Genomic DNA, 18,524 nt, shown 5'->3' on the forward strand with positions numbered 1-18,524 from the left:
TTAAGGCTCTATATTCAGCACGTTATGTAGTCTACCTATTGCCACTTCAACTCGCCAATCTGCTGAACTATTTCGGTTACTTTCTTCTACAGACCTCATTCCGGACGACGACAACACAAGCCTATTTCTAATATAATTAACTTCATTCACATTAGAATTCACTAAAGATTATTTACTATAGGTGTTAGTCTCCTCTCAAAGATCGCCACGATAATCTTTTGCGCTGCCCATATGATGCTTACCACGATCGTGATCTATATTGTCCGTCTACCTAAGGGTGCTATCCGACTCGAGGCCACCACTCGAAAATCTTCCGGTCCCAAAGACCATCGGTTTTACGAGCAAAGTGGCTAGCCCACTGCCGCGTATGAGCAACTCCTCAAGCTACATCAGTAATCTTGCTACTTCTGCGGATCTCACAATAAGATATCATTACCAGTAGCATATAATTTTTAAAGAACTTCGTCTTCAGACGTTGCGGCCTTTTGGAAATATATGTCGTCTGTGCATCCGAGTTGAATTCGAAGAATTCAATAGTCTGATCAGTGCAAATACAGAAATGTAATTAAAAATGTATTATAAAAAGGAAAGGTAAGTCGAATCAGTGCACGGCTTGCTACGGGGGGGCAGCCCCCCGGCACCCCGCGGGCAGTGACACGGGCGCACCGCGGGGCGCCATTGTCCCGCTGTCCGAGGCTGAGGAGATGCCCCACACACACAAGCTGTTAGGCATGAGCTTGCACTCGTAATTATCGATATTCACTTTTACACTTTATTGACGGTAGTATTTCCGTCATCTAAGACGTCATGTACCATTTAATAAATTTTTTTATAGCACAATGTCTCTGAATTGGCTTACAATAAACTTAAGAAGTTTATTAAACAAACACTTGAAGGATTTATTAAAGTCATTTGTTGAAATAGCAGTGCGCCCACCTGATAGACCTGTCAAGGTCATCGAAAGATATTAGCCGCTTCCCATCAGCCTAAAAAAACTATGGGGGCGGCCTATATGATAGTGAAAGGCATATGGCTGAAATTATTTTGAAATAAACTTGAGAAAGATTTAATCTACCTCTTTAGTTAGGATATTTTTAGTGACTACATAATAAAAACAGTTAGAATTAATTGAGGGATCCTATTAGAACAGGTCGCATTTGGAAACCTCATAGCTTTAGATAAAAAGATGCTATTAGGGGAACTCGACTCCAATTTTGATCAAATCGTGCTCTTCTGGCTATTTATTTCTATAGGTGAAGCATTTGACCTCTGTCTCGTCTGAACTTAAGCGATGACGACTTCTAGGATGCTACATGCTTTTCTAGAAGATACCTATTCACTCTTATCTTGAAGACTCCGAAGTTATAATTGTCTGGAAACAATGATGCCAGTTGTTTGTTGCACTCCTTGGCCGTTCGCACTATAAAAGTATTAGTAAAACGCTTAGTGCGGGTGGAAGGAATTTCAACCGTGTACGGATGTCGTGAATCCGTACGTCTTGTCCGATGAAAGAAAGGAGATTGGGGAATTATTTGGTGTAATTCAGCTGCACACAAAATTCTTCTCGAGCCATACACACGTGATCACTGTAAACGATTCTTTACGAATAAACATGAATTACGTTTTTCTATTGGTTTAAGTATTTTTTGCGCTTAAGTAAATATATAACTTACCTATGTTATAGACACTCGAATAAATGTAAACATTTGTACCCTAATCAAATAAATTATTGTCAAACCTAAATAAGTGAGGTCAAGTGACCGCGCTCTATTTAGCTAGAAAGACTTTTTATCTTACACTGTCACAAGAGAAATCTATCTCACTTATAAAGATCTAAATGTGGTTAATATGTACGTTATAAGTTAAAATCTTTCACAAATCGTTATTTTTATTATGTGTAAGTTTTTTTTTGGTTTTAGGTTCGTAAATTTTATCAAATATGATTTTATCAAGGGTCTCTAATGCCTTTTAGTTTCCAGAACTACAAAAAACAATAACAGAAGCATATTTGGTTATTCCAATACAATAAGAGCCCCTAGACATTTAAGAATAAGTTATAAAATACCACTTATACAGGTTATATTTCACTTATAAAGGCTTTATTTGGGTGAAATGACGGAACCCAGTTTGTACTTACTTGCGTAAATCATAAATAGTACATGAAACTGTGATAGAGAATAATTATAAGATAAGTAATAATAATGTAAAATAAAAATGTACAATAAAAAAAATGGAAAATGAAAAATGTAATAACAAAAGAGGAAAGAATGAAAGATTGAACAGAGCAAAAGAGAAAGATAGAAGAACTGTAGCATGAAAGATAGATAATAGACCGAAAGAGACAATAAAGTACGAAAGAAGAGAAAGTAAATAAAAAACAATGTGAAAAAATAAATTGCAAATAAAGTCCCTGTCCCACCATAAATAGGGATACGAGAGGCCCCCAATAGCGGGGGTCATAAAAAAAAAATCGTAAATAGTGGCTAAATTAATATCGATAGTTCGATATCGCACGGAACAACACTACCGTGGCGCCTCGCGGGCCCGATCGCCGCAGGGTCGCATTGTTCGCTCAGTTAAAGTGCCTCATATTCGGTTACCCGCCTATATTACACGCCTATACCCGCTATCGATATCCCACACGCTACTCACTACAAACATCTTTAACCCATCTAATAATACACTCTTATCTAAACCTTAAACGAACGCAGTAAGATCTATTTTCGAACGAAGCTTAAGTAATGATGGTATCGTTCGCATTTGGAGTTATGGGATATAATTCTCATTTTACTACGACTTGTACAAACAAGATCCTTAATAAATAACGTAACAAAGCCTAAACGTCACACCTTATTTGAAATCGACTTTATCATGCGACTGTACCTTTTTTTTAATACATTATTTATAAATTTTAATGTAAGGGGAATAGGAGAAAAAATATCTTTATTCATAAAGCAATAAAATATAAAATTTATCGTTAGAATTTCATTAATACGCTATAAAACGAATGTTCCGAGAATTAATGCCGGCGTTATAAATATTTAAAGTTCGCCGTTGGTTTATTTGGTCCCTGCGCCGGCGCATCGCGTGTAGAAAGTCGTGATCGTGGAGCGAAATTAATTGCTTGTCGTCTAAATAGCCAACAGCCGCCCTAATTGATTCATAAATAATTAACATCGACTCCTTTTATTTGAGGGTATGACAACAATTTAATAGTTCTTTGCCGATCCTACTTATTTTATTATAAAAATGTACAAGAAAAACGTTTATTGGCATCGCAAACTATGTAATTTTAGACTTAGTTTGATCATTATTATTTTACATTTCACGTCCACTTCTGAACAAAGATCTCCCACAGAGACTTCCAATAGGACTGGTTGGAAGCAACCTGCAGCCAGTGTCTTACGACAACCTTACAAAGTTTGTCTGTTGGCCTTACGCGAGGACGTCTCACGTTGCGCTCCGTAGTTGTAACGCAAGAACGTCATATAATCTATTCTTTTCAGCTGAAGGACGCCCCCTACAAGACACAAGTCCTGCACTGTCTTCATCCGGCGATTTCCCTTGACCGTAACTATGTCGTCGGTGCCATTCCACGAACGAAAGTAACTAACACAGGTGAACGCATTGGCAGGTTGAAGTGGCAGGGATCAGGCCACATGGCGTGCAGAACAGATGAAAGCTTGGTTCGGGGGTAAAGACCATAGAACTGCACGCGCAGCGTAGGAAGTTAAACCACAAGGTTTAATTTGATTCTGTTTATTACAAATGATTTATAGACTTTTTGCAGCCGACACTTTGGTACAGTCAGTTTTTAACAGACCCTTGTCCATACATACTATGGACATCCCCTATTTATTGCAATTATTATAATTATTGTAAACATACAAAATATTATCATAAATATACTGTGACGTCACGGTAAGAATATTGACCTCTTTAAAGCGCTTTCTCAAGGAGATTCGCGGCCCTAAGCTGTAACATATGTATAGCTGAAATGGTTCTCTTTTGCAAAACATATATATTTTTAATATCTACCCCAAAGCCTCAATGTATAGGATATATTGCTGTAAAAATTACTAAAATTCACTATTCTATTTATATATATATATATATATATATATATATATATATATATATATATATATATATATATTTATTTATATAAAAGAGCCACTAAATTCGAACAGATTAAACAATATTTATACAATTAAGAATAAACATTAAAAATAAAACATAAAATCTCCATTCAAATGTTCTATTCATTTTATAGCTTTAATAGTCATGATAGTTTTATATCGCCATTAGTGCGTCCAACTTCTTCGCCTTTCCCAGGACACTACAGACACATCGACTCGAATTTTGACGATCGTAAATAATGCAAGTTGTTTTATAGCTCGTAAACCGTGGCCTTGTTTTAACAACCGGTGAACTACTTAACCGGCAATATTGGTACCAGCTCTTTCACATCACATAGGACAGTCCGAAAGCGACATTATATTTAAAATAATCATATCCTTTTCTCTACAGATATACCTTAACAAAGATATTATATGTGTTAGTACAATGAAAATAATATTTATTATTTTTAATTGACTTTACTAAGCACCATATAATCGTTAAGACACTGATATTCAAATTGAAAATATCTTTATTGGCAAAGGCATTCACATGCACTTTAGAACAGTCGAATATTATTAACAGTATAAGCTGTGAGCTACCATCAGCTCGGAAAGCTGATCTGTTCAGTATAGTTAAAGCCAGAAATACTATTTTAAATGAATTTGAACATTTTTTTTACTATATATTATAAGCCATTCAATGAATCAAGTTCCATACATTTCAGTAAGCTAAAAATTCTTGAATGCTATAATAAGAATTATAATAAGATTTATTTAGTAATATAATTTTAATTATAGATTTAGAACTAAGAAAAGGAAGGAATCTAAGGTATCTTCAGGATATAATGTACACATAAATATATATACACAAGTTAATTTAATACCAATTATCTCCATATATTACTGCCAGGTTCAGAATTTTGATTTGAATTTTGATTCTATAGATGTACAATATAAAACAGCGTAAGACTTACAAATTATGAAACAATATTTATGAAGCAAAAATTCCAAACGGGGCCTTTGAAAAAAACCCTTCAATCGGGAATAAAATCCAAAACTTTTTTCGTAGCATGCATTTTATATTTTACTTAATATTACTGTTTAAGTTTTTTTTTTAATATAGCGAACTGCAAAATTTATAACATACATACATCAATAGTTTAATAACCAAGTAAAATAACTTACCTATCGTAGATGTACATCGCGTTGACAAAAATTATGCCAACTTTTAATCAAAATGTTAATAAACGAGTGAAGAAATGACAATAAAATGTCTTTCTAAAAAATAAAAAAAAATACCTATGTGTTTTTTCATATTTAAGTTTAATCAGGTTAACACATTAAACAGGTCAGATGTTCGTGTCTCCTATCCGGGTGACTAATAAAAATTATCCCGAAAAATTAACAAATATTATTGTCACCGTAACATTAAAGCAGTTCTTGATAAGCATATCGATTTTATTGCTCAATCGCCGTTGGTCCGCCGCGAAATGTTTTCAGTGTAACGCATACATTTAATGATCTGTATGCAGATTTTTATGTGAACACATACAAGAGACGCGTTGGAACGTACAATAACGACTTTAACATTTGAATACCGCTAATGTGTTTTATGAAGCTCTAACCATTACGGATTCACGTTATTAACACCGCATAAATTAAAAATACATTCAATTAATTTTTAAAATTCCTCATTAACACTGGTTCTATATGGAAAATTTATGATACTCGATAGGCAGTTAACCCTGGATACATATCGCTTTTAACTAATCCTACTGGAGGTTTCGAAGGAGGCCTCTACTTAGATGTAAATGTCTTACGACTGAAATGATTGAAATTATTACGAGGCATTCATGTTGCGTAGGTCAGGAAATATTCGTAAAGTTTTAATCTAAAACTGATGTCAGATATGCCTTCAATACAAAAGTCTCTACAATCCGATACCAATGCTCCGGTAATTCTAGCAACTACTCTACTCTACTCTACTCTCCTTGATCTCTTTCTCTCTGTACGGCGGTAAATACAAGCATGTATACTCTTCAACAGGATAATATTTTCAAAAATTTCATAATTTTATAGTTAATCCGACACATACAGGTGATTATAGATGTAAAAGCCTTAGATGGATAAATGTATAGCTCATTTGATATATTATGGCTTCAAAACTAATAAATAACGTAATGATAACATAGTATGAAAAGTCGAAGTCAAAAATAGGATTACTACATATCAAAATTAATTATTATTTATAATTTTTCCTATGCTATGATTTTGTTCAAGAAACTGGACCTAATGCATTCCAATACAAAGATTAAACTAATGTATCATATTCTAGAGCGATCACATTATACAGGATGATTATCAATAGGTCTAAAAGGTTTCGAATCAAATTAAACGAATCGTCCTGTATTTTGAATCAGTTAGCATAACAAATAATTTTTCATATTTTTAAATTTATAATACTCGTTATTTAAAAACAAAAAGATTTCTAATAGATTACTTTAAAATCAATAAATCATTTCTTAAGAAGAATTCCACATGGTGAAAAAATATAGAAAGTTTAAATCTAGAAATGATATTTTGTACTAAGATTTGCAAACACGAAGACTTAGTATAAAAAAAACATGGTCTCAAAATCTGAAAATACAAATCACTTACCTCAGGGTCAATCTTTTTGAATTCCGGATCCTCTTCATCCACCTCGAAATACAGCTCCGTGGAGGTGAGGGAGACTGTGCCAGGTGCCACCAGCCCCGGCGCCACAAGTCGCGCTTTCGTGCTGATGTTCACTGGACCTGGAGCATGGATGGTTTGGAATGAAACAGCTGGTACAATATTGTTGGATTAGCCTACGTTGGAATACAAAATAATTTCATTTTCATTATAACGCATGAAAAGTTTCAGCTCTGAAATAACACTTCGCGACACTTCTACTAAACAATCTCAGTTTGAAGTTGACATATTAATACCTTAAAGCCAGAGATCAAACTGCCACGTAAACTGCTCGCCAAATTTTTTTTCAGGATTAAAGTTTACAACACCTCCTCAATATAAAAATATTTAAATATATTTCTATTTTCTGTAGCAACAAATTATGTGTTAAAATCCGTTTCTTCTTCTACTTTTTTTTCCGATGCACACCCACTACAAGGCATAGGCCTCCCCACTAGAGATCGCTACGACAACAGGTCCTGTGCTGCCGACATCCAGCGACTTCCTGTGACCTTGACTATGCTGTAGGTCCTCCTAGTGGGCGGCCTACCCACACCTGTATCGGCTCTTGGTCGCCTATACAGTCAGTTTTTCCCAAAGTAGGGCCAGCGTCCCACGTAGATTTAATATATACCTAGAGATGAGAAAGTCTAAGGTGGGGCATGAAAAGTTGGGATACACTGAATAATAACAAAAAAGTACCACTTACTCGAACACTGTTCAGCTAAGATTCTCCAACGAAGAAGAAATGAGAGAAAGTGGTAGAGGGCACATAAATCATAGAAAATATGGTCGCTAGAGCCTTAAGGTTCTAAAGAGAAGACCACAAGCGCAGCGTAGAATGGCGACCTTGATAAGGCTGTCGGAAGGCTGTATACAGGATCGACTGACCAACAGTGTAAGTCTTACGGCAGTAATGATGATTAAAGGTCCTCAGTGGAGGATGAACGAAAAAGATGAATCACCAGTGAGCTCTTGCTCAGCGTCCCGTTCATCCAGCAGAGCGTCGGCGTCATCCAGAAGGTCAGCTGCTGGTGCCGGGAGCTGCGCACCTCCGGCCGCCTGCGCTATGCGTGCATGCAGCTCTTCCGTTGCCTGCACAAAAATCACAGCTCTGCATTAGACTATGTGAATGATTTTTTTACTTACAAATTACCAAGTGACGGTGTAATATATCTTTAAACAAATTCAAGTAATTTATCATAGGCTCTGACAAAAGGCATATTACTCTATTTCGGAGTATGTTCAAGTTAAAAATTGTTAATACAATCAATCATCAAAGATAAACCTACTTTAGTTTATTTTTAGTTCTTCTCGACAGGTGGCGCTTTACCAACTAACTTAGAAGTTAATTTTTAAAGTTTAAAATTAACGTATTTTAAATAGAAAACATATGATGGTCCTATAAATTTCTTTATTGGTATAGCAGAAAAATATAGAAAAATGTACCAAAAGGCCATAACTTGATTGTATTTAGAACTATGTTATAGTAATATAAAAAAGTAAACTTATTCAAAGTTCGGAAAGTTTTAGTAACTAATAACAGGCTTTGTGAAAACAACAAAAGATTTGTATGTATATTTATGTGTATGTATATATAAATATTTATATAAGCATGTTTTTTATATATGTATGTTTATATAGTAATGTATGTAGTCATGTCTCTCATCTCAATCCAAAGGTTGTCTGATAGAGATCACCTCGAGCGATAAAACCGCATCATGTACCTCTATATGGTTTCTTTTTTTTAAGTTTTGATCTATGGTGTACAAAAAAGTATAAATAAATAAAATTAAAAAAAGAATAAAAACAATCGGTTAAGGTCAGAGCAGAAAATTTTAGTAAAATAGTTAACTAAGATAGTATACCTCAATTTTAAGCTTACAATTCTTTATGATTGTAATGGTCTTATAAAATAAAGCTATTTTGACTTTGACTTTAGTACTATCTGTCTATATGTTCTATAAGTAGAGCAATCATAGTCACGGATGGTCAATGTAAGGTGGCCTTCCGCTATCTGTACTTCTCGGGGACTCTTCGCATATATAGACTAGAGAGCGTTTCGCATCTTCTTTTACATTCTTTAAGCAACTTCGATAAGTCGATTTTCAAAGATGCTTAGTGACGGCAGAGAATTATTATTTATTCCAAAGTGTTACGTTATTTAAAAGGTGTTGATCAAAATGCAGTATTTTACCTGTAAGATGGCGTCCCTTGGCGGTGCGATGGCTGCAGCAGCTGGTGTGGCAGCCCGGCGTCTACCCCGAGGATCTGGTACCAGCCTGCGCCTGCGACGCGCGTCGTCCTCCCAAGAGTCCAGCTTCCAAAAGCCCTCGCTAGTTCCCTCCTCCGTGCCCGTAATACTGTAGATAGCGTCCATTTATAACAGATTTTCTTTCGTAGTTAACTGAATTATTATTGAAGTGAATTTGTATGAAAACCTAACTTAATTTTTACATATATACAAAGTAAGAAGGGATTAACCACTACATATTTATTTATTATATATATAAATAGAAACGTTTTTTTTAACTTCGTTAAATTCTCCTTGGTGAATTGAATTTTACGTCGCAAGTACCACTAGCAGTCATGATTAAACTCCATCTACTCTGCCTATGAGTTTATCTAAGACAAAAAGTTAACGGTATTATATCAAAATCGTTGACGAATTTGAAATAGAACATTTATCAAAAAACTTGGTATTACACTTACATTGCAACTGACACAAGTGTTTGTGATATTTTAATCATAAAAACCTGTTTTTTCTGGACACCCAACATTTTTCTGAATTAATGAAATTACCAAAAGCTTCTGTTTTCTACCAACGGTTTACTTCTTCAATCCACTAAATACTAATCTATTAATATAGCCTATATTAAGCAGTATAAAGAGTGATTGAGGAGTGGTAGCAGCTATGCTGTGCATGCATACCTGTCATGAGCAGCATGAGCTGCATGGCGGAGCTTATCAAGGAGGCGAGCAGCTGAAGCCTGGTCGCGTCGTCGCGCTGCTGCTATGAGCCGCTCACAAGTGCGTTCTTCTTCCGCGCGTTCATTGCTTGTGCTTGCGCACACACACTGCAATAGCATATACATAAGTTTTTATTAACGAAGTTTCTATATTTGATAATAGATGGCGATCTTGACGTCGTAGCTTCAAACATCGTCGATGGATGGCGCTGGTAATATATTTCCTCAATAGACCTGTCTTTTGGGGCAATTTATGATGACTTTAATGAAAAGGTACAATATATTAAATTATTACTGTACAAAATAAATTTTAAATCTATCTTGTACGAATTTTAAGAGAGAGAAATATTTGTGATGTTAAATTAAAACGAAGTTTACTTTGGAGTTTTCTCCTTTCTCAGAGAGCTGTTTTTCTCAATGCCCTCTTCCTTCGTGTATTTTTAACTATATATATATATGTGTGTGTGTGTGTGTGTGTGTGTAATTGTATACGCTAAAAAACTCGATTTAATTCCAATTTAGTTTCAAATTGATGTTATTGCTCTGGCCATGTTCTCTCAGTGCGCAGTTAAGTAATATAAATTAGTAAGGTATCGTCATCATCATCACCATTTCGCCCACACGATATCTACAGCTGGACACAGGTCTTCCCTAATAGATTTTCTATAGAACCGGTTGAATTTTCACAAAGTAGATAACAACCTGGCTTCGACGATGAACGTAGACCGCTTACAATCTATTCTTTTTGAATATAGTATAAATATTGATAAATAAAAACTATAAATATATGTAGATATATTTCACGTTTTACAGGATTTTTTTTAAATAAAATACCTCGAAATCCGCGTGTTTTAGAACGTCATCAGCCCTCATCCGATTCAGTATGAACTCTGCTTCATTTGCGACCCTGTAATGATAATGTTAATTGTATAATCAACACATATTCTTCATACAATCAGTTATCATAAGTTCAATTATTTATTTTAATTAATGAATTGCTATATTTTATCTCAGCCTACTATACAAAGATGTAAACCGGTCTAACTTCGTAACAGGCGACGATGAGCGACGCCCACCATTTCTAAAGTACTTCAGAACTACTATAAAGGAGGTAATTGAAAGGAATAGGAAATTTATCAAAAAAATAACACAGTTAAGGTTCAAGTGGGACCACAAAAAATGCTCAATAAGTGAAAAATTTTATGATACATAAAAGAAATAGAAAAAGCATGAAAGATAGTATGAGGGAAGAAAGGAGACAAATATAAATAAAAATATATCTGAAAAAATTATTATCCGAACTTGTAACGTCCTACATAAAGCAGGAGAGAGAGGCCCTCGAAAACGGAGGCTATTAAAAAAATAACTTCGTGACTGGAAGTGTACCTGACGATATGATCCCTCATGGCGTGAGACAATAGTCTGCCTTCGTTTATAAGCTCTATGAAAGCCAGACCGGCGTGCTTCTGCAAGGAGTTCTGCCACTCCTGGGAGCAGAGCAACATCACCAACTCCACCACGGACGTGCTGGACTTGAATGTTTGCAGACCTGAAAGTTAAATGTTATTTTGTAATGGTCTTATATACATAGAGATTACTACGAGTATATCTCTAAGTAAGCCAAAATCAAAATATTCTTTATTCGAATCGTCAATCAACATAAAATATCGGCATTATTGTTCCTACAGGTAGCTACCGCCGGCTCGGAAGGCAGTTCTGCTAAGGGCCTGCGAGAAACTCGACAGTTACTCTTTACAAATATAAAGAGTTCGCGACAACTATTAGCTTCCTGAGTGAGCATCGATAACATTTAATTTCACGCATAAACATCTGTATATTATCTTAGAATACAATAATATACAATGATAAAATACGAATAATACTAAATAATGTACGTATGAATGTATAATTTAGTAAAAGTTATAAATTATATTGTTTATTTTTATAAATTTTAACAATATTTACGCTCAAGAAAAAATGACTCAACAAAACGTAGACATGACTCGCAGCTGGGGGATGAAAGATACGTAAATATCCTATCATCCTTGCGATACAATTAGTATTTATTCAAAAAATACACCTAGAGAAACCTATAAATGATAGATTTTCATTTTGTTTTATAATCTTGAGGTACAAAACCAGGGAACAATATATAAGGAAAAATTTACAGCTTTTTCGTATTTACCTTCCATGAGCAACTCCTGGCCGTGACTGCCGACGAGGGTCTTGGAGAGGAAGGGAGCGAAGTCCAGCATGATCTCTCGGAGCAGCGGGCAGACGGGACCTAGCGCGGTCTCCAGCTTGTGCGTGAGGGAGGCTTCACGTGACGCCTCACGGGATACAGCCTCCGACATCGCACTCATGGCGCTCATAGCACTCAGCCCCGCCAAAGTCTCGTTGTCCTAAACAAGTTCCATCATTCAGTTCATTATGTCGGCCTTTTAAGTTGCAGATTTATTAATGCTGCATTGTTCATCTCAATCCGATCTTATAATGTATTAGCAACTGTATAAACTACATTTGTGCAGAGATTATTCAACGTTTATAGTTGGAGAATTGTATAACATACAAAACAAAGTAATTTGTAGTAAAAACTAGTGTAAAAAGAAGACAGATTTGGTTAGTTATTCTTGTTTTGCTTCTCTGGAAGACATAGACAGGTCTATTATAGAAGATTACAGAAATAAAAGAAAAAGAAAGTGAAAAAATCACGAAGGAATATCAAACTCGGGTGCCATAAAAAAATAAAAAACTTGGTGCTTTTAATAATGAAGATATATGGAGTAGATATTAAAAAGGGTGATACGAAACGTAATATTAAAAACTGGACATTGTTAGAGCGTTGTTAAAATAGATAAAGAGACTTACATTTTAATTAGACACTATAACATGCGTAAGTAAAAAAATCGGAAATTTTAAACGTAAATATGAAACAATAGTACAGACGCCAATGTCTGTGGAACATAGATGCCATTAATACAAAAAATGAAGATGTCTCTATTGGATCCTCACATCATTGTCATCGTACGTCAACTTACATTTAAGAAGGTGTCTCGAAGAAGACGGAGAGTTACTAATCTGTGACCTGTCAGGGCGACAAAGAAGGGACAATCGGCACATTGCGCTAGGTTTTATTTCTTACCGCAAATACTAATGGTGTTCAGGGCATTTCAATATAGTGTTCGCGAAGTTTCGTGAATAATCGGTGATGTTCGTAAAAATTCTAATTACATATTACATCTAGTCTTACCGGATGTAAGTGTCGTTGCGAAGCTTGCAGGGTCCTGCTTTGATGCCTTTGCTGCAAATGATGGTGCTCGGCGTTTCTCATTTGAATCTGCTTCTCGATTTCTGCAAAATAAAATAAAATAATAATGAAATATTTTAATATTGTACTGCTTAGATCCCAAAGATCATCTAAGGTATAGGATATCTATTTAAATCCGTTTATATCTGTTACTTTTAAAAAATCCATTAAACTTTTTCACTACGGTTACAGATTAAAAATATATTTCTTATATATACGCAAATAGCGGTCGGAGATGAGATACCGACCGTGCCCGTATCTGATATTCCTTTGATGAAATATCGCATATATTTGGGCCGGTGGGCAGTGCACTTCGTTGCACGACTACTGCTGCATAGCGGAAGTAGCTATATATTAGTCCCTTTCTTAGTTAGAATGGACTTCCGCAAGGTAACGCCTGAATCTATTAGATAATACAAATGAGTTTGTATAAGTGTACTCCGTTTCAAATTTAGCACTTTGTTTCTAAATTTTTTTTTAAACTTTGTTTAGGGGTAACAGACCTTCTTGTATGTTGGGTTCATGGTCTCGCCTGCCGGTGATGGTCGCGGGCCCACGTTCTCCTTCTTCGTTGAGATTCACATCCGTCCACGACTCGTCGTTGCTAACCTTTAATTAGATAAATTGTTGTAATTATTCATGTCAGACGATGACGTCACGATAACTTGTTTTTCGCATGCAGCGTCTTCCCGCCACCTTCAATATATCGTCGATCTACTTAATGGAAAGCCTACCCACATCGAGTGTACTGACTCGTGTTCGCCACTCGAAAGCCTTTCGGCCCTAACGACCATCGGCGCGAATTATGTGCTTTGTCCGTTGCCATTTCGCACGAACAATTCTTTGAGCTACACCCGTGACTTAGGTTTGGTTCAGAGCTTCTCATATCTGATTTAATCTTGCAGCGAATTATAACTATTTTTATTAGATATTTTATTATTATTTATATTATTTATTCGTTAGCTTAGTCATTTATATCAGATGTGTGAAACTGAGATGCTAACTTCAGCTAAATAAATATTACTAACTTCTAGTAGAGAGCAAAAAAATTCAATGTTCATAGAAACAAATATTTTTATTTTGGCTAGTAGATTGTAATAAATATATAAATTTTTTTTTTAAACATCGCCTTTCAGATGCTGTGTTTTTTATTTCAAGATAAATTTCCTATTCGTACGCCCTAATCTGTGGCGTACCCACAAAAACCAGGACAAATATTTATTTTAAAACATCCTTAATAGAGTAATAAAACAATTTGTTTCCAAGCTTAATCATTGCAATAATTGTCACACTGTTATATATTGTTAATTCAGATTTGATTATTAACAATGACAGTTATTATTGGACGAATTCGATAATTTTTCGCGTCTATAGGTTTCGAACGAATTTTGGAAGCATAAATATTTATCAGTTGAACTTCTGCTGTTAGCAGTGAATTTTGATATCGTTTAATCTTCATCTACTTCTGTCTTTACCGATTGGTAAACAAGTCTAGAAATTTAATTATTTTTTCCATTTCATTTTTGGAAAAAATTATTACCAGGTTAAGTAGGTAGAAACCTATATCCAGCTATAATAAGTCTACTGCTGTATACAGATCTCCCCATAAATTTGCAACAAGACATGTCAAACCAAAGCATCATTCAACAACTTTAATAAGTTCATCTGTCAGAGTGTAATATTGGGAAATGTATTAAAAATATGTTTACGTGAGATGTGTGAATTTGTTATTACATATAATACATTACAAGAAATAAATTCTTACCGGATGTTTATTATCGTCCATGGCCATTTCGCTGGAAGTCTCCGGATCATTGTTAGTCGTCTCCGTTGAGTTCAGATGAAAAGAACCAGCGTCTTCAATGGAATCAACACTCTGTCGATACGACCATAAAGTTCATTATAACTAATCGAGTGAAATTTAAAACAACATTTTTATTTTAAAAACAGGTTGATTGGTTATCTGTAAAAAGTTTCAAAGCTTTGACATTTATTTACAATCATCTCTCATAATGTAATTATTGGAATAAAAATGCTAACAACTTATGGCAGTGTAAAATCTAAATAAACAGATTGTAAACAATAATTTAAAACATAGAAATCAGAAATTTGTAAATGGTTTTGTCACTATATTATCATTACATTTAATTGTTTCTGAAATCCTTGAATTTTGATTAATATGGTATACCATGGCATACCTTTAAAGATTATAAAAACTAAACCAATCATCCTGTATAAATAAAAAAAAAACTTAATTCATAAACAGTATCAATTAAGTGGGGTGTTTAAGCAAAGTTAAATAAAATAAGTACATATAAGCAATGTAAGGATTGAGTACATGCAAATAGTAAGGTGAAACATCGTGTTAAAAGCAAGCCAAGCTCACGCCATGCACACACACAAGTGCCAGCGATAACTTTATTCAAAACCCTTCAGCTAACTACTTAGCACGTTCCAAATAACCGCCGCACGTAAACCGACTTAGTCCATATTTGAAAAAAAAAATCTATTCGTTTTTTCAACTATACTTATGCAAAGACTGTATGACTAAATATCCTCATCAAAATTAAAAAAAAAACTCATAACCGCCGTACGTATACCGACTAGAGTCCATATTTAAAAAAAAAGAAAAAAAATCTATTCGTTTTTTTTTCAACTATATTTTTGTAAAGACTGTATGACTAAATATCCTCATCAAAATTTAAAAAAAAAACTTAAAAATTATATTTTTTTATACTATTTAAACACGTTTTAAAATCTAAAGGAGGTTTGTTAACAAAAAAAGTTTTAATACACTAAACACAAACCAGTATTAAGCTATATTTCACATTTAAATTATTCTAAATAAATAATTAATATTTTTCACACACAGAAATTATTGTTGCTATATAGCATTCTATATAGATACGATTAACTTATAGCTCTATCTTAGTTAAATAGCGTTCTTGTATAGTGCTAAGTGCTGTATAGCATATAACGCATATGTTATATCATATGTTAATATAGTGAGATTAGCTGTAACATAGTTCTGACGTGTTATCAATCGATTGTAAACTAAAACTTCGCCGCTGTGATAAGCTCGTGTTTCGTCTGCTTTATGAGCTCAACTGGGGCGTAGAGGAATATGACGATTTTGGAAGTGTTAGACGTTATTTTATTAAATAATTGTACATATTTCATTTCAAATAATGTCATAAAGTCGAATAAATAAATATTGATACTGTCTTTAGATGCCAAAATCATCAGCAAATACCAGGCACCCAGAATACAACGTGTTCACACTAAAACTCGGTGCCTTTAATTAAAATCGTACAAACCAGATTGACAACAGAAACCGTGATCCCGGACAAGGTTTTGGACCTTGAGCTTGTTGTCTTGCAACAGGACAATAACATCCGTTTAGTACATAAATAGATATCACATTAGTTAATTTTATATAGAGAACATAGCACAGAATAGATTTCAAATCTAGATATTCAGATATCACTGTGAGCATCAGGACGAAGTCTAAGAAATCTATTTAGTATATACTACATCACTATAAAAATCTAAACACACAAGTTTTAGGTTAAACTAGCACAAAGTACATTGAATTAACAATAAGAGACTTCGTTCCAATGACTAGTTTAGTGTAAAGAAATGAACCGAGAAGGCCACCAACCACCGCAAGATAGAAGATAGAGTCGCTAATAGAGATCGCCGATGCTCCACAAGTCCGGGAAACTAACCTTTGGTTTGGGCCGAACTTTGACGTGAAGGCTGGACTTGAATAGAGGTTCCTCCTTTTCCAAAGCGGGCGGTTCGTCGGACTCACTCTGCTTCGGCTTTTCCGAATTCGGCTTTGCTTCGTCAGTGCTCGTTTCTATTCTCGCCACGCCCTCTTCCTTCTCATCCTTGAACGTTTTAACGCGTTGGCAAAACAAAACAAATTATATGAAAGCATCCCCGCGCCGGGAGATCGCGTACAGTAACTAACAAAACGCCCAGAGCGACAACAAAACTAACAATGAATAAAACAGCAAAATAAATGTCCAATTATACAGTAACAACCTATTTACTATACTCATAGACGCATGCAATAAACACGGTTGGACCACGAAGAGTACTTCTATGCTAATAGGTACAAACGCTAAGCTAATGGAGGAAATAGGAAATCGATTACCATAACATGTACAAGAATGCATGCCGTTTTTTGAAGTTTTTTCTCACTACACGAACTACAAATATTAAATTATGCTGTTGATCTTATATGGATATAAAAATGTCTAAAAGTTAACGGGGTAATGTTAATGGGGTAAAATTTAAAAATATATGTCGATGTACTACGCGATACATGAAAAGTACACTTGTATAAATTACAAAGAATCCCAAATGGAGTTTTAATAGAATCACATTGAATTACACATGCCAAGGGAAATTGGGACTTACAACATAATACAATACAGTTTAAAATGTGCAAACCTTACCTTCATCGAAGGAGAATCCAAATCGTTCATCGTAGAATTATTCTCGTCTACAACAATCATTGCGTATTCCACGTCGTCGCCGTTGTGGTCTAAGGAAAAAACAGGGTCACTTAATATCCGGACCTCGGTAAAGCCTCGCGCACGACAAAGCTCTTAACAAGCGGGGACTTTAAGGAATCACTAAATCCGGATGTTCTCTCTTAAAGCGAAGGGTTTAAATTCAAATGCAAACCAATAAGCGTTTCCACTTATAATCACAGATTCAATAAAAATATTAATCTGTGATATTACAATAGCGTTAATTAGCAACAATAAATTCCAATATTCTTATTACCTAATCTAATTTGTCTAGTGTCGAAAAAAAGAAACAAAAAACAAAATGAAAATATCACTGCATCTACACTACGATGGTAATGATGTTGCAAAATAAAATAAGAACTGAACATATGGCGGTGCTCAAGCGGTGACGGTACAACACTGTTTTGTCTTGTATAGTTAGGAGTACGGGTTACGGGTCACGGGTCAAGGGTCAAGTGTCTCGAAGACAAAACAGCAGCCGCTACATCGACCACATCGAATGTAGAGCGTTCGCATCGCATAGCCGACCGATCTTAAAAAAAACCTTCCTTAAAGTCTTTCAAATTAAAATACGCTACGAAGGTTCCAAACGCATCCTGATCTGAAAAGAGTCCACAAAAAACTCAGTCATTTTTTGGACTACAATTTTGCTTTGTGCTTCTATAGTACGTATTATAGTCGACGTTCGGTTCAGATGAATCCGTTAGAGGTTCCTAAAGAGCTTAGTTACTGTTAAAAGTTTCTAAACTAAGCACCATTAGCCCAGCCACCAATCCGTTGAAGTTGTAAATACCAACAAACAAACAGCAATGCTCAAGACATAAATATATATACATACATCTACAATGAAAAGCTTTTTAAAACTGATGTT

The 18,524-nt window shown here is 34.9% G+C and overlaps 1 protein-coding gene across 1 annotated transcript in view; it reads right to left on the reverse strand.

Annotated features, from left to right (window-relative positions):
* Positions 1-18,524, reverse strand: part of rg (rugose) — a 728,321-nt gene that overhangs the window by 271,148 nt on the left and 438,649 nt on the right. The window contains exons 27-38 of the mRNA XM_068766997.1: positions 17,576-17,664; positions 16,838-17,002; positions 14,875-14,985; positions 13,613-13,718; positions 13,053-13,153; positions 11,988-12,204; positions 11,189-11,351; positions 10,637-10,709; positions 9,765-9,910; positions 9,031-9,196; positions 7,799-7,928; positions 6,780-6,916 (exon numbers count right to left, since the gene is read on the reverse strand). Of these exons, the coding sequence (XP_068623098.1) occupies positions 6,780-6,916; positions 7,799-7,928; positions 9,031-9,196; positions 9,765-9,910; positions 10,637-10,709; positions 11,189-11,351; positions 11,988-12,204; positions 13,053-13,153; positions 13,613-13,718; positions 14,875-14,985; positions 16,838-17,002; positions 17,576-17,664 (1,604 nt within the window). The remainder of the gene's footprint in view (positions 1-6,779; positions 6,917-7,798; positions 7,929-9,030; positions 9,197-9,764; positions 9,911-10,636; positions 10,710-11,188; positions 11,352-11,987; positions 12,205-13,052; positions 13,154-13,612; positions 13,719-14,874; positions 14,986-16,837; positions 17,003-17,575; positions 17,665-18,524) is intronic.

Source organism: Battus philenor, unplaced genomic scaffold (assembly GCF_028537555.1).
Source record: "Battus philenor isolate CCGP_79_NKW_IND1 unplaced genomic scaffold, ilBatPhil1.0.hap1 SCAF_22, whole genome shotgun sequence".
In the NCBI taxonomy this organism is placed as follows: domain Eukaryota; kingdom Metazoa; phylum Arthropoda; class Insecta; order Lepidoptera; family Papilionidae; genus Battus; species Battus philenor.